This window comes from Vulpes vulpes, chromosome 4, assembly GCF_048418805.1.
Source record: "Vulpes vulpes isolate BD-2025 chromosome 4, VulVul3, whole genome shotgun sequence".
In the NCBI taxonomy this organism is placed as follows: domain Eukaryota; kingdom Metazoa; phylum Chordata; class Mammalia; order Carnivora; family Canidae; genus Vulpes; species Vulpes vulpes.
The window spans coordinates 58376075-58402477 of record NC_132783.1 but is presented as its reverse complement, the minus strand read 5'-3'; the positions used below and the strand labels follow the sequence as shown (position 1 = coordinate 58402477).

The 26403-nt window shown below is 38.8% G+C and overlaps 1 protein-coding gene across 13 annotated transcripts in view; it reads right to left on the bottom strand.

The window, feature by feature from the left end:
• Window positions 1–24200, bottom strand: part of LIN54 (lin-54 DREAM MuvB core complex component) — a 66716-nt gene extending 42516 nt beyond the window's left edge. The window contains exons 1-3 of one of the 13 annotated variants that reach the window (XM_025998180.2): window positions 23996–24200; window positions 11012–11727; window positions 5818–5941 (exon numbers count right to left, since the gene is read on the bottom strand). In XM_025998180.2, the coding sequence (XP_025853965.1) occupies window positions 5818–5941; window positions 11012–11695 (808 nt within the window). In that variant the 5' untranslated portion in view covers window positions 11696–11727; window positions 23996–24200. Of the gene's footprint in view, window positions 1–5817; window positions 5942–11011; window positions 11728–21714; window positions 22229–22263; window positions 22646–23207; window positions 23773–23995 lie in introns of those variants that run through there. The other 12 variants (XM_025998183.2, XM_072755829.1, XM_025998178.2 and 9 more) reach the window with 12 other exon arrangements.
• Between the last annotated feature and the right edge of the window lie 2203 nt (window positions 24201–26403).

Sequence of the window (26403 nt, the reverse complement as noted above, 5' to 3'; positions counted from 1 at the left end):
GTCCAGTGGAAGGATTAGAGCCACTCTGTAGCACATCAGATGCACAGCACTAATGCAGAGAAACAGAAGTTTGAGCTCAGCAATAGGAAAGAACTTCTAACAGAAATTTCCAGTTGAAATGACTGTTTCACCACAAGTGAATTTTCAGTCACTGAAGGTGTTCCAAGCAGATGCTGTATAATCAAATCCACTGGCTAAAGAGGGAACTAAAGCACCTAAGAAAGAGAAAAGATAGATAACTACATTATCTCTAAAGTCCCCTCTTAGAAGTTATGATTTAATTTATAGATATATCTAGAGATGAAAGGGGGAAAAAGAGAAGAAAGAAAGGACTTTCCTCTTTAGACAAAAATAGAGAACTAGCACTTAAGAGCTTCTGGATTGTTTTTTTCTGATAACTGTGCACAGTTATCAGCACAGTATATACAGTTTCTTTTTTAAAATCAAGGTTATCTGACATTTATCAATTTTAAAAATTTTTAAGTACAAAATTTTCAATTTCACGACAAAATATAGTCATTAATGAATTTCAGTTGAGAGTTGCTTCTTTTTAACCTGAATTACATCATAACTAAATAACTCAATTCTACATAAACTAAATGAATCTACATCAAATATTTTTAGGCCACCTTAAAGTGTTGAACCTGCCTGAAGTAAAATGTTTGCTGGCTCTAGTTTCTTTCTTTTTTTTTTTTTTGGCTCTAGTTTCTAAAATGAATACCTGTGGGATAAATCTGAAGCCCCAACAAATTACCAATGAAAACACAGTGCCATAAAATGCTCATCATTTATGGCTATTACAATAATTTCTCATTTGTTCAGCATTACATAGATTCAGAAAAAAGTTTCAGAACAAGTTAATATAGATGTTCCTCAGTTCCCAGAAACAACTAATCCAGAAAAAGGTCACTTATAAATGAATTAATTTAAAACAGGGACAAAATGGGGCGCTGGTTGGCTCTCAGTTGGTTAAGCATCTGCCTTCAGCTCAGGTCACTATCCCAGGGTCCTGGAATCGATTCCCACATTGGGCTCCCTGTTCTGCAAGGAGGCTGCTTCTCCCTCTCTTGCTCCCCTGTCTCTCTTTCAAATAAACAAATAAAATCCTTAAAAATAAATAAATAAAACAGGGACACAGATTTTATTTTAAATAAACAAAACTAAGCATAAAACTTCCACCTTTGTGGAGTGGTGCTTATATTTAACAAAAATACAATTTGTAATTAAAACTACACTAACTCATCGGATCAAGTCTGGAGGAAAGAAGATTCTTCTAAAAATCTGTATGATAGCGCAATGACAGATTCTGTTTGATAGGCATAACATGATCATATTGAAGATCACCTCTGACAAAATATTTCAGGATTTTATCAATTTTCCCAAGAACCCTCAACACCTCTTTAAAAATCAAGTTATTCTTTTTTAGGAGCTTGCTTTTCATCCAGATAGCATCCCTCCTGATTATCTAATTTCCAAATCCCTATTTATCCTTAGCTCTGCAGACAGATTCAAGTAAGTATGCAAGTTATACAATTTCCCCTTGAAGTCAATATGCAAGGTATTTACACTCTGTTGTTGGCTGTTCTCCAGAATCAAGAGACATACTCCAAAAAGATGGGGTTTGGGGAGCAGGCAGGCAGTTAGCTTATCTAAGCGAGGACTAATTCTGTAAGAGATTAGTGAATATTTTCATATTGATGAAGCTTGCTCCATTGTAGCAAACTTGTACCTCGGGAGCTCCAATAACAAGCACCTCTGTATCTCATTTAACCATCTGCCAAGCCTTCTGAAGTGTCTGGTATCAACATTTTATAGAAATCAGAAAAGCCAATAATTATTTGCCCAAGATCACAGACAAAATCGATAGAAGGGCCAGGACTAAAACCCATGTTTACCAATAGTTCCTCCCACACCACCACACTGCTTCCATGACATACACATTCATTAAAAAATACACATTCACTGAACACATCTATGTGCCAGAAACTGTGCCAAGTCTGAAAAAATACAGATAAACAAGATAAAAGAAAAGAGCTACCATTAATGTAGTACATACACACAATGGAGTATTATTCAGCCTAAAAAAGGAATTCTTACATGCTACAACATAGATGAACTATGAAGACATTATGCTGAGTAAAATAAGCCAATTAGAAAAGAACATATACTGCATGATTCCACTATATGAGATACATAGAGTAATCAAATTGACAGAGACAAAAAGTCTCTGTTAGGAGTTGGTGGTGAGAGGGGAGGAATGGGCAGTTATTGATTAATAAATACAGAGATTATCTTTTGCAAGATGAAAAAAGTTCTGGAGATAGAAAGTAGTGATCGTGATGGTGGTATAACAGTGTGAATATATATAATGCCACTGAACAGTCCACTTAGAAAATGATTAAAATGCTATGTATGTTCTAACACAATTTATGTACATATATTTTATCACTATTCTTAAAATATAAATAAAATTTAAAAATTAGATAACAGAACAAAGCAAAAAATTATCACTAAGGAAAATTATAAATATAGTAGGGGAAATAGACAAGAAAACCAAGTATTATAATACAGCGTGACCAATGGAAATATTAAAAACCAATATGGAATTTATTTTTTTTAAAGATTTATTTATTTATTCATGATAGACATAGAGAGAGAGAGAGAGAGGCAGAGACACAGGAGGAGGGAGAAGCAGGCTCCATGCCGGGAGCCCGACATGGGACTCGATCCCAGAACCCCAGGATCGCGCCCTGGGCCAAAGGCAGGCACTAAACCGCTGAGCCACCCAGGGATACCCCAATATGGAATTTAAAGAAGTCTAATTAAAGTTAAGAATTTAGTAGGTATAATTAAGTTCTATGGGAATACATGGGAGATGATTAGGGCAAGAGTATAGCAAAGAAAGGTATTTTAAGTAAGAGGAATAAAGCCAAAATCCTATGTCCTAAGAGAAGATAAATTAAATCACTCTAAGTATGGAACTGACAGGTGAAAATGAAAAGGTATGTATTTAATCAGAAATGTCTTTAATGTTAAGAAAGCACTCATATTTGAATTCAAATCTGACAGATTGAAGCCAAGAAATACATAAGAAATGTATACAGCCAAGAAAATCTTAGGCAAGGGTGTCCAGATCAGATCTGCATTTTAGAAAAATCACTTATATATAAACGTAAGTTTGTCTTGACTACAGACAGAAAAAGATATCTATCTTCAATGAGAAGCCCAAAAGTCATTAAAAAACAATCTAAATGTACTTTGAAAAATCAATAGCTATAATAGAAAGATTATAGAGTCTCCTTGTGATTAAGAGAATTCACCAGGAAAGCTACTTCAGTGGTTTAAAATTTGGCTCATATGAATTTAAAAGTAGCCTTTTAAATAATGAACCAGTTGATAGTAGAATTTAGCTCTCAAACTGAACTTAATGCCAACAATTCTAATGAAATTTAACAGAAATATATGTATTTCGGTGGGGCCAATAAATCTGCCTATAATTAAAAGGTGTGCAAACAGGGGATTCCTGGGTGGCGCAGCGGTTTAGCGCCTGCCTTTGGCCCAGGGCGCGATCCTGGAGACCCGGGATCGAATCCCACATCGGGCTCCCGGTGCATGGAGCCTGCTTTCCCCCTCTGCCTATGTCTCTGCCTCTCTCTCTCTCTCTGTGTGTGTGTGACTATCATAAAAAAAAAAAAAAAAAAAAAAAGGGCGTGCAAACACATTATATAAATGACCCAAATGGGATCCCTGGGTGGCGCAGCGGTTTAGCGCCTGCCTTTGGCCCAGGGCGCGATCCTGGAGACCCGGGATCGAATCCCACATCGGGCTCCTGGTGCATGGAGCCTGCTTCTCCCTCTGCCTGTGTCTGTGCCTCTCTCTCTCTCTCTGTGACTATCATAAATAAATAAAAACTAAAAAAAAAAAAAAAAAGACCCAGCAATGGCATCATCATAGTCAAATGTAAAAAACATGAAATATTGGCACTGACCAAATATTCATTCAGATATTTCTGCAAACACTACAACTATTTAGCATATATAATTTTCTCACATAATTAAAAAATTTAAGGGACTCTCTCAAACTCAATAGTAAAAAATACTGCATTGAGACATTCTTCTTGGTTAACCCTCTCCACCAAAACCTTCCAGAGGACTGGAAGGGGTCCCTTTTTCATAAATATATTCAAAACCTTCCTTACTTTCGGCCAACTGAAGCCCAATTCCTCAACCAGCTCCAAATCCAAACCTGTTCCAGTCTTTCTTCCGGGGTTATACCTGCCTCCCAAGACAGCCTCAAGGCACCAGCCTCCTATAAACATTATAAATCTCTGCTGAAGGCCAAAAGAGAAATTTCATCACCAAACACTATCCTCAAATTACAATCTTTCTATGACCCCTTTCACTTGCTAAAATGAGAAGCCTCCCTATATACAATTCAAAACCTCAGGAAAGTGACAGATCACTGCCACTGCCTTCAGAGCTGCCTCCTGTTACACTGTAAATTGATCAAAAACAGTAGTAGGTGGTTTTAACACATACCCCTTCCCATCCTCCTCCATGGTTAGTTAACATCTGAAGTACCCTCATCAAGAATACACATTCTAGGAATGGGTAATTAGCATTTAAAAGTCTCTAGACAAGTCTACCACCCAGAGGTACTTCCATAAGCCCTTAACACAATGAAAATTAGAAATGAGCTCCTAACCCGTGAAGAATCATGTTAGTATAGCTCTGAGTCATGTTAGTATAGCTCTGAATTAAAGACAAGTCTCCATGGCTGTCTGTCTCTAGAAGTACTGAGCTGCCTTCCAGGCAAGGAGTAAGAAGAGGGTTGGATGTAAGCTATTATAGAAGGAGAAAGGGGAAAAAAGAGTATCAAGGGTATTTGCACAGGAGTGGTAACTATGGGCCACGGATTCCATGTTGATTAAGGAAGAATCTGTAGACAGGAAGCAGGTCATTATTAATGAGAATACAGAAAGGTTAATGGATCATAGATTTCAAAGTCAAAGAACTCTTAGATTGAGGATATAAAGGCAGATAAACTGAAGAGAATGAAATACTCAAAGTCAAGATTTTAAGTGTTCCAGTTACTGGTGATGACAAATTTTGAAGTATATAATAAAAGAGAATTGGATCTCACTAAGGAACTTGCTGGTAAATACACCTAAAATTCTGTTATCACTTAAGTAATTACTATCATTGTAACAATTTTCTGTTCATAGAAAACTGTATATAAAGCATATTAACACACTGAAACCAAAAATTCAAACAGAAACCATGAAATACTATACTCTTCTGTGTATTAATTTAAAACTATTAAACTTAACTACATGTGCTCTAGAGACAAACTGCCTGGGTTCAAATCCCAGTTTGACCATTTACTAGCTGAGTAGCCTTCATTTCCACACTGGCAAAATGGGACTGCTATTAGTACCTACATCACAGGATTGCCCAGAGACTATTTAAGTCACCATATGTAAAAAGCTAAGAATAGTGCAAGATACCTGGTAAACACTAGATAAATGTTAGCTAGTATTATTGGAGTTTAAGACTTTGCTACTTTCATGGTTAAAAAAAAACAAAAAAAACCCACAAAAAACAAAACCTAAGACGACGAAACTAATGGACTAATTTTGAAATAAGGCATTTTGCTCAAAGCACACATTTAATAAGTGTCACATTTTTTACTAACTAGTTTGGTTTATAATAATAACCCTACTTGTTGCACTAAAACACTTCAAGACGGCAGAATAGCCTTTTTTAAACCTAAATAGAAGGTAAACATATAGCTTAATAAACTATAAAGAAATATAACCTGCAATGACTGGTGGTGATACTTGAGTTGTCTGTCCTGTAACTGCTTTACTATTAATTGGTTTTGCAAAGATCAGCTTCGTGATTACTGGACCAGAGGTTGGTGTTCGAGGCTTCTTAGCAATCTGAAATATATAAATAACTATGAAGATGATCTGTTTCTGTAAAACACCTATTCAATCAAAATTAAACAGTAGATTGATATACAGAAATACATGTGGAACCAGCTAATTTAACAGAATATATCTGAATATTCATGTTAAAAACATCTAAAATGCAGCCATTCATCAAAATACTAATACGATCCCATCTTGAGCCAATATATAGCAATACCTTTTCATTTTATTGTAAATCCTTAGTCTGTAGAATATGCATATGATGAAAACCAAATGAGTATTTAAAAATGTTTAATAATGCTTATTTAATAATAAACAATACTAAAACACTATGACACAGCAATGTTTTTTCACAAAATAACAAATTATCCAATAATAGAAATATAGAGTCAGTTACAAAAGCATAATGCAAAACATGAAGCCACCTATAAATGTAATTACACTGTCCCCTGGAAGCAAAATATAAATACACAGTAAAAACAGGCTTATTGATTAGATCTTTAGCACTCTCTCTCTCTATATATATATATACACACATATATATACACACATATATATATGTGGGGGTGTATATATATATATGTGTGTGTGTGTGTATATATTTGTGTATATATATATGTGTGTGTGTGTGTGTGTGTGTATATCAGGGGTAGATACACAAAGAACTGAACAAGTTAATGCCCTACGATAAAAAGAGACAAGTTTGGCAAAACAAAGACTATTCTAAAGGCAAGCTGCTAAAAATGTTATTTCCTAAAATACGTTTTACTAGACTATCAATTCTTTGAAGGTAGGGTCTATATTCATCCCTGATCTTAAATTATATTGGCATGCTGTTGACCTGAACTAAAATTCTGCACAATGGAGGGTATGGGACACCTGATGGCTCAGTGGTTGAGTGTCTGCCTTCAGCTCAGGGTGTGATCCTGGGGTCCTGGGATCAAGGCATTGAGCTCTCTGCAAAGAGCCTGATTCTCCCTCTGCCTATGTCTCTGCCTCTCTTACTCTGTGTCTCTCATGAATAAATGGATAAAATTAAAAAAAAAAGTCAAGGAGGGCAGAATTACAATGTTTTAATACTGAAATTATCAATGTATGCAAAGATATAGCTTCTTCTAAAAGAAGCAAAAATTTAGTTATCATAGGGAAGGCATTAAATATTAATCTTATTTTTTGTCAGATATAAAACTTGAGGCCCTGAAGTGCTAATATTGGAAATAATGACTTAAAATGAATAAACAGGGATCCCTGGGTGGCGCAGCGGTTTGGCGCCTGCCTTTGGCCCAGGGCGCGATCCTGGAGACCTGGGATCGAATCCCACGTCGGGCTCCCGGTGCATGGAGCCTGCTTCTCCCTCTGCCTGTGTCTCTGCCTCTCTCTCTATCTCTCTGTGACTATCATAAATAAATAAAAAAAAATTAAAAAAAAAATAAAATGAATAAACATGACCAATTTGAATGGCAGAAATATACTAGAAGCTGCAATGGATCACAGAACTACGTAAGTATTGGCTTTGTGCTCAAATTATATTACTAAATAACACATTACTTAACACTTAGAATATATTACTTTCTTACATTCCGAACATGTGACTGACAAATCAAAATATAAGTGAAATACAAATCACGTTTTTTTAAAGATTTTATTTATTTATTCATAGAGACACACAGAGAGAGAGAGGCAGAGACACAGGCAGGGGGAGAAGCAGGCTCCATGCAGGGAGCCTGACGCGGGACTTGATCCCGGGTCCCAAGGATCATGCCCTGGACTGGTGGTGGTGCTAAACTGCTGAGCCACCCAGGCTGCCCACAAATCACTTTTAAAAAAAAACAAGGAGATCCATTACTATACTAAAATAATTACTCAGCTTCCAAAACTGATATACTCAAATAAATGCATGACTATTCTTCAAAAAATTGAGACAATTTGGGAGACATAAAGGCAATATCTTTCCCAACTGTGTTTACAAGTCGAAAATTCTAAAATGTCAGAATATATTATCTATTGACTTACTGCTAAATAATCTCAAAAGGTAAAAGTACTGATGTTCTTAGAAACCCGTATCTTGTAATAAATATATATTTTTAATATTCTTAACTATAAAGATTAGGAGCATAGAGTACTCCCGTATTTTTAATTGATTTTCACAATCATATGACTATATGAATACTTACCAATCAGGAAAAAAATATAAACAATACAACCAAAAGCACATTAATTATTCATTTAAATAATTCCAATTTGCCCTTGTGGTTATGTTTCTTTAGTGGCATAATGCTGAAAATAACAATTTATAGTTCCTTCAAAGAACCATACTTTCGGCATTATTAAATTCTAAGCTACTCTAGAATGAAATTACTTTATCAAATAAAACAAAGCATAAATTGCCACTTTTAACAAATTTATGTAATCAGCAGATAAAGACAAAAATGAATCAAAAAAGGAAATTCACAAATAAGATAGCCAAATATATGATCAAATAATACATGCAGGTAATTATTGGCACTGTATTGTATTGATTCAGGAACTAATAAGGAGTTATGTTGTTCCAGAGGGTTAGTTATTAATTACTCTTATATACTATGCATACAAAACATGGGAAACTGTCTATATATCTGTAATTAAGTGTAACTATACCTCTTTGTTACTGCCTCTGGCCTCAACTGTCACCTCTTTCCTTCATTTTTCAAGATGGGTCTCCTTCTTCCACCCTTACCTGCTGTCCATACCCTAACAGTTTCAATACTCTGATTAAACTTAAGACAACGCTGAGGATTGTCTAGGGAAAAAAACCAGAGAATCATATACACCGTATAATACTAAGCCAAATATTCTGGTGCCTAAAGAGGAAACATAAATGTGTAGCTTCTTGTTTTTTTTCTATGCTTTAGAGCTTTGTAGGTTACTTCTGAGTTTGAAAGATTTGAGTTGCCTAAAAACTGGACAAGGGGAACAATATTATAAATGGGGTGTCTTTTGTTTTTGTTAGCTTAAAGTAAAAGTTCTTTTTTGAGGTTCCTGGGTAATTCAGTCATTTAAGCATCTGCCTTCAGCTCAGGTCATGATCCCAGGGTCCTGGGATTGAGTCCCACATGGGGCTCCCTGCTGAGCAGGGAGCCTGCTTCTCTCTCTCCCCACTGGTGCTTTCTCTCTCTCAGATAAATAAATTAATTTAATTTAAAAAATAAATAGAAGTTCTTTTTTAATAAATAGAATCAGATTTTATAAAAGTAACAATAATTAAAGAAGTTATAGGAATTAGACCCCAGTGTTTGCTTTCACTGTCAGCACTTAGAGGATTATAGTAGAAAACTTGTGGATACAAGTAAACTGGTCATGAAATAATATATATTGCTCTAGTAAATGAAAAAAAAAAATGACGTTCTGTTTTTCGTTATCAATTTATTGTGAATGTGGTCATGATCCTCATCCCCAAAGCCAGATCAACTTTGGTAAACTACTAAAAACAAGTCTCAAAACTGATTTAAAAAACAATTGAGGACAAAATGCTTGATGGTGATAGTATATCTCATTCAAGAGATATTCACCAAAAGAAGTAAAAGGAAGTCAGAAATAAGTGAGACATGGTAATTAACAAGAAAGAGAGGTGCCTGGGTGGCTGTCAGTTAAGCATCTGTCTTTGGCTCAGTTCATGATCTCAGGGTCCTGGCCCCACTTTGGGCTCCCTGCTCAGCAGAGAGTCTGCTTCTCCCTCTCCTTCTGCCCCTCCCCCTTGCTCATGCACACGCGCACTCTCTCTCAAATAAATAAATAACATCTTAAAAAAAAAAAGAGAGAGCACTAAATATTTAATAGGGGTAGGAGGGACATGGGCAAATTAGAAGATTTGAGAAATCATACAATGTGCTTAAGTAAAAAGACCATGAGAGGGCACCTGGCTGGGCTCAGTTGGAAGAGGGTGCAACTCTTGATCTCAGGCTTGTGAGTTCAAGCCCCATGTTGGGTATGGACATTACTTAAAAACAAAATCTAAAAAAAAAAAAAAAAAAAAAAAATCCCATGAAAAATGTTTCTAATTATTTTGCCAACATAACAACTAAAATATCATTATTTCTAATATCAGCTGAGTGTGGATAGTTCTCTATATCTTCCTATTTCATTATATACTTGCATCAGTTCTCTAAGTTATGCATGCTCCTTTTGTTCTGAAAGGTGAATCTTTCAAGCAGGAAATGCATTTGTGTTTCCTGATCTTACACGGATCATTTTATTTTAAGAGCAGTGGTGACCTAAAAAGGCCTCGTTGAGCATGAAAAACTGGGAACCATTTAATATATATTCCTTTAACCTTCTATCTTAGGATCCTATTCATACTAATAATAGGCACCATTTTGAAGGATCCAGAAAGTTTTGAGAATTACATCAAGTATTAGCTTTTACTATGTATTTCATCATGGCCAAACAGCCATCTTTCAGCTAAAGTAAAAGACTCAGAGAAGATACAAGTAATCAATCCGAAGTTCCACAGGTGCTAGGGTAGCACAGAGGTGACTCAAATCCAGTTGGTTCAATTCGAAAGCCAACATGTTACCTTCCAGAATGTGACACTGCCTTTTCCACACTGCAAACATGAGTAATGGCAGTGGATAGTAAACTGCAAAGAGGTGGCACACACGGGCTAGTATGTATTATTGCTGGCTCCAAGGATTTCTCAGAGCAGCAAGTTTTCTTAGACTTTGGCCATCTGTTAACTGAGAAAATTACGTCTGTATGATTTTTTGACAGCCCAGCAGTAACTCTGGTATCTTTATACCAGCAGAGCATACTTGCAATCAAACTACTACTAAGAATAAAATGCATTTAAAAATGAGTAAAGAGCTATAAATACACTAAGTTGGAATGTAACAAAAATTAGGTTTGCTCTAAGTTCTCTAGCAAACATTTTCAAAGCATTAGACATATCAAACTTTACAAAAAAGAAACCACACAATTACTAAAAGCAACATTCAAGAGAATTCAGTAACAACTATGCATTTAATCACCCTACAAACACAATTGTGAATCAATTTAATTTTTAACATGCATTTGAATTAATAAGCCCCCTTTTTTTTTTTTTACCTGTACTGTTTTTAACTGTTGGGTCTGTAACACAGAGGGCTGAGTTGTAGTATTAATCAGTTGACTTCCTGGGGTCAATGCTGAGACACCAATGACAGGTTTCACCTCTGGCCTCCCTCCAATGGTAACTACTTTAATTTGCTGCGGTGGTAATTTAGCATCTCCTGACTGGGCCTGAGTTGTAACTTTCTGAGCCTGGGGTAGTTGACTATGGGGTAGTGCTAAAACAATTGGTGAACCAGACTTGCCCAAAGTTGTTAAAATTAACTTCTGTCCATCTGGTTTAAGGGTCTGATTGCCAAGTTTAAGATCTGATGTCTGTGATACTTTGTTTAAAATAATCTGATTGGCTGATATAGTCACAGGAGTCTGAGCACCAAGTTTCTGAAGGCCACTTGGAAAAGCTGGTTTCACTGTGGTATTAGAATCTGCTTTAGTAATTGTGGTATTCACTGCAACTTGGTTAGTGTGGTTACTGTACACTGTGATTGGTTCCGTGGAAATGGGCGTGGCTGTAGAGTCACCAGTAGAATTTATGTTGACAATTTCTTCCAGTTCTGTCTCCATGGGAATTGGGGATGAAACAATAACAGCCTCAATACTATCATCATCCACTAAAGTTATACCAGTGTCCATTATCTCCTCTGGAAGCAAACTATTCACCTCAGCTGGCACCACCTCCATGATCGTTCTCCTGCTAGAAAGTTGATCAGGCGCTGCAATAAAAGTTGAAAATGAATAAATTACTAGTTTTCAAAACATTGAAGAATAAAATTATTCAAAAAAAGGGCAAGTGACAAAATAATCATTTATTACTGATATATAATTGAATGAAGGATATTCCTGGTACCTATTTGGCTTAAACCACTTCAACATATTCTCAGCCTTCAAGAATCTGAAATATAAGTCAAATGGGACACAAAACTAGAAGCAAATATTCTCATTTGCCATATCTCAATCCAAAAGTATACTGCATTCAAGCAACAGTAAATCACATAATTACAGGAAAATCCTTTCCAATGCCCACTCATAAAAACTCTTTAGTCTTTGAGATGTCTGATCATCTTATTTCTTGCCAGTTATTTTTTTCCTATTAATAGACTTGAAAACTGCTGATTCACACAAAGATTTAAATGTAAACAAATACTGGAAAAGATCTTAAAATCTCCACGCAGCTAGGTCCTAAGATGAGGATAGTTTGCCATCTATAAAAATCCATTAAATACTCAAATTAATGTTAAAGGAATTCTAGAGTAATCCATCTCAGCAAGTGCAGATTAAATGACTTACTTGGCTCAAGTCTGATCAATTAACTTCAGACCAGAAAAAACCACCTTTACTTGGAATGATTCTCAAATTATCCTTAGCCATATAAAATGTCAAAAAGGAAACAATTTAAAAGGTGTAAAAGTCAGAACCATCACAAAAAAGTGGTAGTAATAATAATAATGCAAATTATGAACAAGCCAGAATTGTGATGCTTTTCGCTAAAGGTTATGCAGAACTTCCAATAAAGGAGTCAGTACCATTACCTTCACATATTAAAGACAGTACACCGTGTTCATGACTAAATAATGCTGTTATTTGCCCATACAACACTAAAGATGCACAGAAACCTAATCAGCAACTTTTTCCTTTCCCTTTTTTTAACACACAAAATTGCAATACCCATTCTGAGATTAAAAGACATGAGCACCAAATTACAATTATTAGCACTGGCCAATATAAACAGTGCCAAAATTAATCATTATCAAGTGCTTGCTATATACCTATGATGGCATAATCAATCCTCACAACAATTGAGATAGTATCATTACCACTCCAATATTACAGATGAAGAAACTTAGGTTAAATAATCTGCCCAAGGTCACATAACCAATAAATGACAGAGCCCAGACTCAAAACCACAATGTTTTATAATACCAAAGTTCACAATTTCAATCACAAAATTGCACTGCCTTAAATTTTTACACTGGTATTTTTAAACAAAGAAAAAACAAGTCTACTCCTTTACAGTCAATCCCCTATCCTAAGAATTCCACCACACATAACCACTGATCTGCTCTATCACTATGGTTTTAACTTATCGCCCATTCTAGAACTTCGCATAAATGGAATCATTTATTATATACTCATGACATAAAGGAATTATATAATTTTAACCTTTTCCCTGAGCATTGAGATTTATCTTTATTTCTTCACTTACTAGGAGTTCTGTTTCTTTTTATTGCTAAGTAATATTCCATGATATAAATTCGCCATGATTTGTTCATCCATTCACCCATGACTGGACATCTGGATTATTTCCAGTTTGAGACTCTTATAAATAACACTGCCATGAACATTCAAGTTCAAGTTTGTTATGGGTACATATTCTCATATCTTTTGAATAAATACCAAGAAGTGGACTTGCTGGGTTATAAGGTAAATTTACTTTTAACCTTCCATGAAATTGCCAAACTATTTCCCAACACTGTATACACCCACCAGCAAAATGCCAGAGTTTCACCTGCTCCACATCCTCATGAACAATTGGTATTGTCAGCCATTCTAATGGGTGTAAAGTGATATCTCATTGTGGTTTTCACTTGGAATGCCGAGATGACTAACAGTGCTGAGCATCTTTTCACATACATAGTGTATTTGTGTATCTTCTTTCAAAAAGACTGTTAAAATCTTTTTCCTCCTTAAAACAATACTGGCTTTTTTGTCTTCTTACTGAGTTGGAGAAATTCTTTATATACACTATAAAATCACCAGTCACAATAACTTGTAGCTCAAAGGAATCACTGGTGTTTTGAGACCCCAAAGTACTAGCACTTCTCTACATGCAGCTCTTTCTGATCAGAATCTCCTCTGATATTTATGGGAATTTAAAATAGGCATGCAAAAACATCAACACCAATTATGCTTGCAGCAATAGAAACAGTATATAACAACAAAGGGCCTGACCCACAATGCCGTACTAGCTTCCTTTCCCTACTGCAAACATTGTCCAAGCCCCATCAGTTGCTTCTAACACACTCTATCCCCCATAGAACAAGACAGGATGACGACTTGGGTACCAGTACCCAACACAACCATAGAAGTTTGACTCCCTGCTCTCCCTGAAGTTCCCCCAGCATATTTGGACATGTGGATATGGCCTTTACTCCCCCATTAAGGACCGGCAGATCTTTGCCCAAGCTTTATTAATCTTTCTTCTTAAAGCATCTGAAGATGCAGGATGAGGGAGAAGTCAAGTCACAGAAGGAGATAGTGGCCTGGCAGTGCATTTACTTTCAGTTTCAAGTACTCACAGTTACAACTCAACTAAACAAACTTCTAATACACCCAAAATTCTATATCCCAAGACACCATTTCTGGTGTCCTATTTCTGACACCATTATCTCAGCTTTGGGGATTCCTTAACCCGGTGGCTACAGCCACACTGCTTTTCAGCTGGAGCTACAGAGTTGAGTGTACAACAACCAAAGTACTGTTTGGGCTCTCAATTCAGCCCCTAAATATACATTAAGAGGTAGAATACTGGAAGACTTTTTCCCCTTGCCCCTGCCACCCTTGAGTGAGAGCCTTCACTACCAAATGCCATAGTCTTTTCATATCCCCTAACCTAACCCACCAGGCTGTCATCCTCCTCTTTCAGAAAGCTAGGTCTCTGTCAACACTCCATTTTCATGGTCAAAACTGCCAAGAACTGTGAGGGATCTGAGATTTTAGACTCTCTTTGCAAACTAACAAAGTACCCTGTTGCCATTTCACAGATATTGGCAGACTACAGTTGTCCTAGGTACAGACACAGGAACATGAGCATCGTGTGTGTATGAGTTCTTCCAGTTGCCGGCAAGTCCCACAGGGTGAATGGAGAGGCCCAAGTAGATGATGTGCAGGCACAGGGTTTGTATCACAACTAATAATAACCCTGAGCTCAGAGTACCTGATTCATTTATAATGGGCCGAAGCATACCTGCGCTTTTGTCCACAGGAAGATATTATCTTTATTATACTGCACAACAAGCAAATCTGCCCTAGGAATCACTGTATCTATCATTCAAGGCTGTATGCTACACAAACATCCTAGAAATGGTTATTTAAAAGGACACTCACTGCCTCACTTGCAAAGACCACTGGAAAATGTCTCCCAACCATATATTTCTCTACTTATTTACTTCAGCAAAGTTTTGTAATTTAAGTGTAAAGGTCTTGCACATAAATTTATCCCTAAGTGTTTCATGCTTTTTGATCCATTGCAAATGGCCTTTTTTCCCCATTTTCCTACTGTCTGCTGCTATTATATACAAATACAACTTTTTTTTTTATATTGTCCATGTAGTCTACAACTTGGGTAAACTCACTTATTTTAGTGGTTTTGTGAAGTAAATTCCTTAAGATTTTTTACAAATACAATCCACATTGTCTGAACATAATGTCTGTATTTCTTCCCTTCCACTTGGCATGCCTTTTATTTCTTTTCCTTGCCTTACTACACTGGCTAAGACCTCCAGTAAAATGTTGAATAAAAGTAATAAGAGCAGACACCTTTGCCTTGTTCCCAAACTTACTTGTTAACTGTGGATTTTTCATAAATACCCTTTACCAGGTTGGGGAAGCTTACTATATATTCTAGTTTACAGAGTTGGGTGTGGTTTTCCCCCCAATCATAAATGGATATCTCTCTCACATGCTTTTTTTACTCTATTGGGATAATCACACAGCTTTTCTCTTTTGGCCTTTTAATTAATTTTTTTTTTATTACTAAGCCAATCTTCCACTCCTGAAATAAGCCCTACTCAGTCATGATGTATTATACTTTGCATATATTACTGAATTCTATTTCCTAATATTTTGTTAGGCATTTTTGTCTACATTCATGAAGGATATTGGTGTGTAGTTTTGTTTTGTTTTGTTTTTTTCTTATAGTGACTGTCTGGGGATAATCCTAGCCTAATAAAATGTTCTGAGGCATGTTGCCTCTTCTTCAACTTTCAGGAAAAGTTCCCATAGAATTGTTACTATTTCTTCCTGAAATGTTTGTTGGGATTCACCAATGAAGCCATCTAGACATAAAGCTTTCTTGCTTTTAACTATAACTTCAATTTCTTCAATAGATATAGAGATGTTCCGGTTATACTGTGACCTCTGATATTTGATAGTTTGTGTCTTTCAAGGAATTTGTTTATTTCCTCTAAGTTACCAAATGTATTAGCATTAAGGTATACATAATATTGTTTTATTTTATTGTCTGTAAAAATGTCAACTTCTCATTCCTCACTTTGATCATTTGTTTTCTCTTTTTTTTCATCAGTCTGGCTGGAGATTTATCAATTTTATTGATCTTTTCAAAGAATCACTTTGCCTTCACTGATTTTCTCAATTCTTTGTCCATTTCTTATTTAATTGACTCTTATCTTTATCTCCCTCCTTCTGCTTTAAGTTTCATTTGTTCTTCTAGAAGTTTAAGAGGATCCCTGGGTAGCGCAGCGGTTTGGCGCCTGCCTTTGGCCCAGGGCACGATCCTGGAGACCCAGGATCGAATCCCACATCAGGCTCCCGGTGCATGGAGCCTGCTTCTCCCTCTGCCTATGTCTCTGCCTCTCTCTCTCTCTGTGACTATCATAATTAAATTAAAAAAATTTAAAAAAAAAAAAGAAGTTTAAGATGGAGGCATAGATCAAGGTTCAGAAAACTATACTCCACAGACCAAGTCAGGCCCAGAATCTGTTTACTGCTCTCCAGCCAAGAATGGTTTTTACATTTCTAAATAGCTGAGAAAAAAAAAAAGTATATACAAATATATATATACCAGATTCACATGCCTCCAAAGTATAAAATATTTGCTATCTGGCTCTTCCCAGAAAAAAGTATGTCTAATGCCCTCAGTTTATTTTATTTTTTTAAGATTTTATTTATTCATTCATGACAGAGAGAGAGAGAGAGAGAGAGAGAGAGGGAGAGAGAGAAAGAGATGCAGAGACACAGGCAGAGGGAGAAGCAGGCTCCATGCAGGGAGCCTGACGTGGGACTTGATCCTGGGTCTCTAGGATCACGCCCTGGGCTGAAGGCAGGCGGTAAACCGCTGGGGTAAACCGCTGAGCCACGGGGGCTGCCCTAAAGCCATCAGTTTAGATCACTGATTTTAAATCTTTCTTCTTTCCTAAAATAAACACTTAATATTAAAAATTTTTCCCAAACTTCTAGCTGCATTCTACTAATTTCATTCTTTTTTTTTTTTTTTTTTTTTTATGATAGTCACACACAGAGAGAGAGAGGCAGAGACATAGGCAGAGGGAGAAGCAGGCTCCATGCACCGGGAGCCCAACATGGGATTTGATCCCGGGTCTCCAGGATCGCGCCCTGGGCCAAAGGCAGGCGCCAAACCGCTGCGCCACCCAGGGATCCCATAATTTCATTCTATTTTTAATTTGTCATTCATTTCAAATGTTTTCTAATATTCCTTGTGATTTTGTCTTTGATAAATGGAAAAATTAAGAAGTATGCTATTTGGGTATTTTCTATCTTATTATTGATTTCCCATTTACTCCTATTATTGCCAAAGAATGTAATACTCTACATTTCCATCATTTGAAATTAGAGACTTGTTTCACGGCTTAGTATATGGTCTATCTTGGTGAACACTGCATGTGCACCTGAAAAGAATATGTATTCTATAGTTGCTGAGGGTAGTATTCTACAAATGTCAATTACATCATGTTGGTTGATAGTGCAGTTCATATCTTCTATATTGTTACCTTTTCTTCTTCTATCAGTTACTGAGAAAGGCTATTAAAATCCCCAAATATGATGGTGAATTTGTCTATTTCTCCTCATGTGTGCCTTCCTTTTTTTTTTTTTTTTTTTGCTTTATATATTTTGAAGCCTGCTATTCAGAATAACATGTCTTTTTATTTGTCCCATTAAAAAAGAGTAGGAATTACACTACTAGAGTCCCCCTTGAACTAAGAGTAAAGTTCAAACTTCTAAGAAGAAAAAGTCTGATCAATTTGGCTAGTCTCTATGTAGTGTGAGGCTGTGCAGAATTCTGGAGCCAGCATACCTCAAAGCTACTGAGACTATGATAACTGCTTTACCATTAGACATCTATATCCATTTCAATCAGGGTCACATGCAAGGCATGGTGGCCTGTGCTAAAAGAAACTCTCAAAGGAGCTGTGGGCATGGCAGGAAAGGGTTTGGCCATGAAGCTACATGAATCATCACTCTAATTTTATCCCTTAGGAATGGAAGATATGTACTAACACATGCAACCTCATCATCACTATGTTGAGGACCACTCCAAGAAAAGAGAGAATTCCCACAAGCCAGTAGTACTGAGGAGCTTTACTCCATCTCATCTTTACAAAGGGTTACTTGTCAAGGTATGGTAGGAAAGAAGACAGAACATACAACATATTCCCCATGACTCCAATATTTTTTGTTCATAAAACAAAGTTCTAAAGGCAAAGAATGATCCTGGAAATCAATACATTGAGCTTTTCCTCCTCACAGTTGAACATGGTTGAATGGTTTAAGTCTACTGAATGTTAAAGATTTACTATTTCAGAAAATCTAATGATTTCTATATTTGTCTCAATTGTATTACATTTTAAGATCTACCTAAAATAGCATCCCCACTTCCATCTCCACTATCTTAAGTATTCCATCACATTACCCTACTGGTATTTCCATCATAGCATCTATCACAATCAGAAAGTATCTTTGTTTATAGTCTGATTCTTCCTCCGCTACTTCTTTAAAATGCAAGCTCCATAAGGACTGGGACTAGTCTGTCTTCATCACTAGATCCCCTATCTCCAATGCCTTGAACAGAGCTGCCAAATAATAACCTCTCAATACAAACTCGAAGAATGAATAATTAATTATGGAGAATGGATAGCATCTAAAATTCTAGCATTATTTACTAAGATAACTTTGGTTTGTCTTTTTGAGTAAGATAGGTTTATATAATGCTCTGAGACTTCACAACACTTCAAATAAACTCACAAGGCACAGACTGAGAAACTCCTTCTCAAATAAGTTTTTAAATACTCAAAATTAACTTTTAACCAACATCCTTTGCAATTACATTCCATCTTAAAACTGACAAGGTTCTCTTAATTTTAATTGGTTAAGATTTTTATCAGTCATTTAATAACAAATACTGCTTCCCAACTGTGTGGAGGGCATTATGGGTAATCTACTTGTGTTTTATACTTACAAAAAAGCAAATAAACATAGGAATCTATATTTATGCACATCTTTTTTTATTATTTATGTACACCTAAAAATTAAATATTTTTAAAAAGTACTTAGGCCAATATAAGGACCCACAATATTTTTCCCCCATGTGGGGGGGACTATATATATATATTTTTTTTTTTTCCATGCTTAAGAATAACATGGTGGGCAAAAAAAGGGGATTCAAATCAGAAAGATCCATTTCCAAATGTTAGCTATTCTAGTTGTTTAACACATAACGCTAAGCAGTAATCTCACTAAGCCTCCATTTATTTGAAGCGTTATTATGAAAATAGTTATGTGGTAATTATAACTCAAATGAAAATTCTTTTCCTCTTTCTCCATCTCAATTAGCTTCAATATTCTATCAAACAACAGGGCTTAGGTTCTTGCCATGTTTGACATCTATCCATAGAACTGTTAATCTGGCATATACCATGCAGATTACACCTTCACAATGTCTCTTTCCCATTGCAACCAAGAATTGCCACATCTCTGAAGTTTGGAACATACTATGGTACTTTTACTTCTCTCCTAACTAGTAACACATTTTATGTAAAAAAACTACAGATTTTCTTCTTCCTTGAGTGCATCTCTGAGGCCATCATTCTCCTATTTTAAAATTTTCTGTTAACTCTCAAGGCCTTCTTCTGCATTAAAGCTCTACTCAACCCATCCTTCCAACTTTACCCCCCAACCATTCCTAAACTCAGTTTCCTGAGGCAGTGATACTGAAATATGCCCTTTCCCTCACACAGTATGGGACACATAAGAAATACTCAATAGGAACACTTGAAATAAGTAATGAAAATCTATAATGTACTTCTTCCCCAAAAAAGCCACTTGACTATCTCTGGTGGCATAATCCTTACTTCATTTCTTTATAACACACTTCTAATCTTAATAGACAATTGTTCTAACCATAACAATCTGAAAACTGGCCTTTAAAGACAATCACACACACACACACACACAAAAATCACAAAAAGACAATAATCCTCTGTGATTAAAAGAAAAAGCCAATAAAAAGCATTTTACTCTCTCTTTATTTTAATTACTTTCCAAATTCTGAGTTTTACTACTAATTTAGCAGCTAGTTGACATGTACCAAATAATTGCAACACAAGAAAAAACAGAACCAAATCCCTGCTGGATAATACAAGAACACCAAACAAATGATTAACCAAAAATTCATTAACTAAAGCTTCTGAGTACTTCTGCAGTTATTTTCCTTAATTTTTTTAGTTCCTTATTCTTCTAATGAGTGAAAGCCAAATGTCTAAGCTACATACACAGATACATGCAAAAATTTGTCCTCTGAATAAAATACATATTGTATGTCATTCTATGACATCATCTCTTTGTAAGAAACTTGGATAAGGGAAATTACTGCTAATCATAAACATTACCAGCAGGCATTTCTTAAATATTCACCTGTACAGGCTCATCTACTCATTGTCACTGACCCAACCTTCTACTACAAAAGCTAGAAAAAAACCAGAGGACCCCAAATTAAAGTATAAAAATTTGATTCACATGTAACTTTTCAGTAACACTACTGTTGTGTGCAAGCAGACAGACCTCCTGAGGGATCTGCCGGACAAACTAAAACATACATGGATCTTTAGGTAACCAAACAAAATTAAACTATGGCCATAAACTATGGTCATAAGGTCAATCAATCCAATGCTCCAGCTCTTTAAACAAAGAGCTAACAAGTCCAGATAGAGTTCATCTCTATCAACTTAATGTCCTCACATCAAGCTATAACTTCCGTAACAAGGAAGGTAAAACTTGTGAGCCAAAACAGAGCTCCCACAGCTGTATTTCACTTGGATTATAAAATCTACATCCTGCAAAATATTCCATAACGTTAGCCTCCAAATTCATGAAATGGATTGGAGAGGGGCCGGGAAAAATGGATAAGAAATATGACTGACAGTATCTCAATTGTTATTTGCCAAACGGCAGGGGCAAAAGGGTCACTCTATGGATGAGAGAGCCATAAAAGAAAAAGACAACCTTTTTGATTGTCACAAAAGTAGTCCATATGCTCCAAAAATGTGAGCATCCACACCCCAACAAGTTACAGACTATGACCTAAAACACAGAGCTTAAATGCAGAATAAAATGCTTATGCTCTGCCTCTCTAAAGAAACATTCAACCCTATAACCTGAACATCATCAAACCGACACCGACCAGAGTGGATGCTTTAAATATTAAGTCAGGAAATTATGGTAAGTGCTAGCGGTTCCTCTAGGCCTCAGCAGCAGCCTTAGGTGTAAGAGCAAACTCGAGCCCTCTTAACACTCAGAATAATGTTGATGTCATTACGAGGCTACTGGTTCTCTGCACTCTGGACTAGTCATTCCTTGATCCACAACGCAATTCCTCCCCTGCCCGTCACCCCCCTAAATAAAAGAGATCTCTGTGCAGAGAAGCCCTCGGATACCCCCTTGTCCTCTACCTCCAGCGGCTGCCGCTTTCTCCTCCCTCTGGCTCCGAGGTGGGGGCTCCCGAAGGTCCCGGGCAATTCCAAGCCCGGGCGGTGCTTGTTTTGCCTGGGCACCGTCGCTCCGGCCAGCCGCTTCCTTCCCCAGTTTGCCCGAAGTGGAGCGCTACAGGGGACCGGGGGGCCGGGGAGGGCGCCCGGGTGGCGACGCCGCCGCCGCCGCCGCCTCTGGTATGTCAGGGGCCGGGATTGTATTTCGAAAGATCCGCCATTTTCACCTCGTCATCACCATCACAGCTCAGCAGCTTCCCCGACAGCCCGAGCCCGGGCCGCCGCCGCCGCCGCCGCCAGTAACCTCCCCCTTCCTCCTCCTCCCCTCGCCGGCCCTCCCCTCCCGAGAGGCGCACACCCACATATCCGGGGAAACCTCCCGCCCGCCCCGCCAACCTTCAAATGCACAGGGAGACACAAACGCACACACAGCCCACGCCGAGACCTTTCACCCCACAGCGAAAGATGGTGCTTCTGCGGGCCCCGCAGCTACGCGAAAGGAAGTCGCTCTACCTGCCGAGTCCCAAGTCCGGCATGTTTTTGTTTTGAAGAGCAAAAGCCACACGGAAGTCGGCAGAAGGACAATAAAGAACCCGAACTCTTTCATTTTCAGAATAGCAACTTGAGACGGATGATGGAACGCGTTTCATTCACTCCGCTCATTCCAGACACTAAAGCACTGACAAAGACCTCGATGTCACCCACTCTGACGTTTTCCTCCACTGTCAGCACTACTTTGACAGAACGACCCATTTCCACATGCATGTCTAATCTCTCCGACACATCTGTAAATTACAGGCACTGATCCTCATGCTGATGATGTGCTGAAAACTAGCTGTGGTCCAGTTGTAAAAATGCAGTTCTGAACTATTTTCCTCTCCACTCCATTTCATCTGATCCTTTCTGTCCGTGAACACCGTGGCTTCCAATTTGCTATCGGTTTAAGATGTCAAAGCCCAACTTCTAAAATATATCTCTAAAATTATTCGCCAAATGTTTTTAAGATCTGTCACCAAATTAAAAAAAAAAAAAAACCTGCCACAGACATATTTGTTCAATACAGACAAAACAAACAGCTTGCTTTAGAACAAGACCCCAGTTACCCATCTTTCCCACCAACTACTCTCATTATGCGGTTTAATAACTAAAAAACAACGTAAGCATTTTTTAATCAACTAAAAAATAACACAAAACCATAAGCTGCAAGGCTTGCGACAAGACCAGAATTAAAAAACAAAACAAACCCAAATTGGTTATGTCTGTCAAGTTCAGAAAGATTTGGTAATCACGCATTCAAAGGCTGAATTCTAAACCCACCACTGAACCACAGTATGAACCCTCAAAGACCTGCCTGCAACGATCAAATTAAACTTCAAGGTTGAGAACAGGACCATTCTACTGTATTTTTGAGAAGTTAGTCTAAAAAGAGTAAGGTGGAAGCCATTTCATCTCCTTACCTTTCCTGAATGACAACTCCATATAAAAGCCAGGAAGGAGATTCAGGCTTTAAACGAGTGCCGTCTAGCACCCGGCCCAATCGCTCTTTATCTACGCAGCCGGCTGAGCCTGAGAGTCTCAAGTCTTCCCAGTTTCTTCATCTTTAAACTTTATTTCCACCTCTCCACCCCCTCCAGCCCCGTCCCCCCGCACTCCGCTTGGTGTTTACCGTTGCTCGGCCGAGCTAAGTCCCGGCCCCCCCCTTCCCCGTGCACCTCGGAGACATTATGACATTTAGCTGGTGGGCTTCGCGAGGAAAACGGACACACACGAAGAAGAGACCATACAAAGGGGCGTAGGAAGAACGGGGCGGCGGGCAGCAGGGAAAGGAGGGGCTGGCACAAAATGACACAGCAGCAGAACCGGTTCCCAGAAACCGAGGGCCGACACAGTCGGCTTCTCGGGCCGCGCAAGGTGCGTGTCAACAGCCGCCGGAACCCTTCCTGCCGACTGCCGGGAAGGGCGGGCGGGCGGCCGGCCCAGCGCCGGCCCTGCCGGGTGACAGCCGCCCTCCCGGGTGCCGGCGGGAAGAGGCCGAGCCGGGAGGATCCTCCCGCCCCCTGTGGCCCGGGGAGGAGGCGCGGCAGCCCCCAGCCGCCAGGTTCCCGCTCTCCGCCAAGACCCACGAGCCCGGGCTCCCGGAGGGGGCGGTCCGGCGCCCTCCGCCCGCTCCACCACCCGCAGCGGGGCCGGCGTCCCCTTCCCGCCCGCCCGCCCAGATGTCCCCACCCTCGGGGCTGACACTCACCAAAGCCGGCGGCGCCGCCGCCTGCTCCTCGCGCCACGCTCCCTAGGCTCCCAGCAGCCGCGGCGGCGGCGGCGCCTCCGAGACACAGACCCGGGTTTGTTCAAAATCACGCGCCCAGCGCCATTCCACCGCCGCATCCCATAATACGCCAGGCCCTCCCCGCCCGCGCGCCCCTCTCCGCCCGCCCCTCGACTCCAGCGGCCCCGCCTACCCCGCTGGCTTCCTTCGCCCCGCCCCTTCCGCGGCGCCTTGCCCCTCCCCTAGCAACCCGAGCCCCGCGTCACGCCGCAAGGCGCGGGAGTACGCTCCAGCTCCACGTGACTCCGGGTGAGCGCTCCGTCAAGGCTTTCGCAGGAAAGTTCCATTTGGCTGAGGCCGGGAGGGGGAAAGACGGCTCGCTCCTGCAGTAGAGAGACAGTGGCTCGTCCGCTAGTTTTCCTTGTTAGGAAGTTGCTGCCGTGGGTGCGATTTCCAGCACACCGCCACTGTTTGATGTGCTTGGGTGATCAATATTCACAAATGCCCTCTCCGTTTTTAGGCACTAATTTTGCAGGGATCGCTAAAAAGTCCCTGGGAGACCAGGCAGAGTTAAACTTATTTTGAAAGGGACTTTTTGCAATGGGTAGCTAAAACTAACATAATCAAAATGATTTGCATTTAGTCACCTCTTCCTTCCTCCCCCCCCCCCCCCCCCGCTATCCCTTATTAAAAAATAAGAAGATAGCCAAACGGAGTCAGATAAACGGGCACTCAGTTAATAATTGCTGTGTGAGACAAGAATTACACAGACGAAACAAACAAAACATACAAAAGAGGGTAACGTCAAGTGATGTAGTATAGTCTGTAATTGCTAAAGGAGGACAAGTCAACGTGAGAGACTGGCCAGGGAACATAATGGGAACAGGTGAGACTTCTGTTGTAGTGGGAGCAGCAGTTGCTTTGGAATCAAGTAAGGAGTCCTGGTTTTTAAATTCTGGCACCTCACACAGTGGTGTATAGCAATTTATCAACTTCCTTTTCCCGTCTACAAAATAAAAATCCCAGGATTCTGAGGATTAAATGAAGTGAGAGGTGTCGAGCACCTATACAGTTCCCACCTCCAATGTTAGTTCTATTCTGCAAAAATCAACACCACTCAAATCTCCCATAGCAAACTCAATGGCAAGCAAGTGGCATGAAATTAGAAAAGGCTTGGAAGCCAGTGCAAGGAAAGGGAGAAAACTGAATGATACATAGGCTTTGTTGGGGATCAGTCCAGTTTATGAGGAACCTTGACAGCTAAAGGACACCTCTTGAGTACTACGGACACCTCTAGAAGGAAGAAGGGAGTTGAGATGGGGTATCAAACCCTGGCTGGATTCTAGGGAAACTATCCCAAAAAGAGAAAATTTCTGTTTATTCCGCAACCTTACCATAACCCTAGTATCAAAGCCCAAGGCAAACATTATGTCAAGAAAGAGATGAATTCGTCTGTGACTTTGTTGCAAAGAAAATTGGGTATTAAAGTGTTGAAAACAGTGATGTGATAATGAAAAGAATTCGTAACATGACATAGCATGGTTTATTCCAAGAATGGTGGTTTAACACTATAAAATGTCAGGTAATTTATTAAAGGAGAAAAACCAAATGATATTCTTTTTTTTAAATTTTTATTTATTTATGATAGTCACACAGAGAGAGAGAGAGAGAGAGAGAGAGAGAGAGGCAGAAGCAGGCTCCATGCACCGGGAGCCCGATGTGGGACTCGATCCCAGGTCTCCAGGATTGCGCCCTGGGCCAAAGGCAGGTGCCAAACCGCTGCGCCACCCAGGGATCCCCATATTCTCTAGTGATGCATTGTGTAACATTCAACAGCCATTTCTGAAATTTAAAAATAAATGTTCTAGAAATAAAAGAACATTTCTTTAAATGAATTAAGATAATCATTAGAAAACAACAGTAACATATCTTAGAGTGAAATGGAAGTATTCATGTTAAAAATCAGGGACCCAGAAAGATGCAGGGCTATAGCAGCTATTATTTAATATTTTCTAGGGTGTCCTGCTAAATGCAATTAAATACGAAAAAAAGAAAATAGAAGTTTGAATACTGGAAAGAAGTGACTAAATGGTCCTTATTAAAAATAATCATATAAAAAATAATCATAAAGGGGCACCTGAGTGGCTCAGTTGGTTATGTCTGCCTTTGGCTCAGGTCATGATCCCAGGGTCCTGGGATGGAGCCACATGTAGGGCTCCCTCTCCCTGCTCAGCAGGGACACTGCTTCTCCCTCTCTCTCATTCCCTTTGCCCCCACCCCCACTGCTCATGCTCTCTCTCACTCTTAAACAAACAAATAAATAAAAGCTTTTTCAGTCAGTTAAGTGTCTGACTTGGGGTTTTGGCTCAGGTAATAATCCCAGGGTTGTG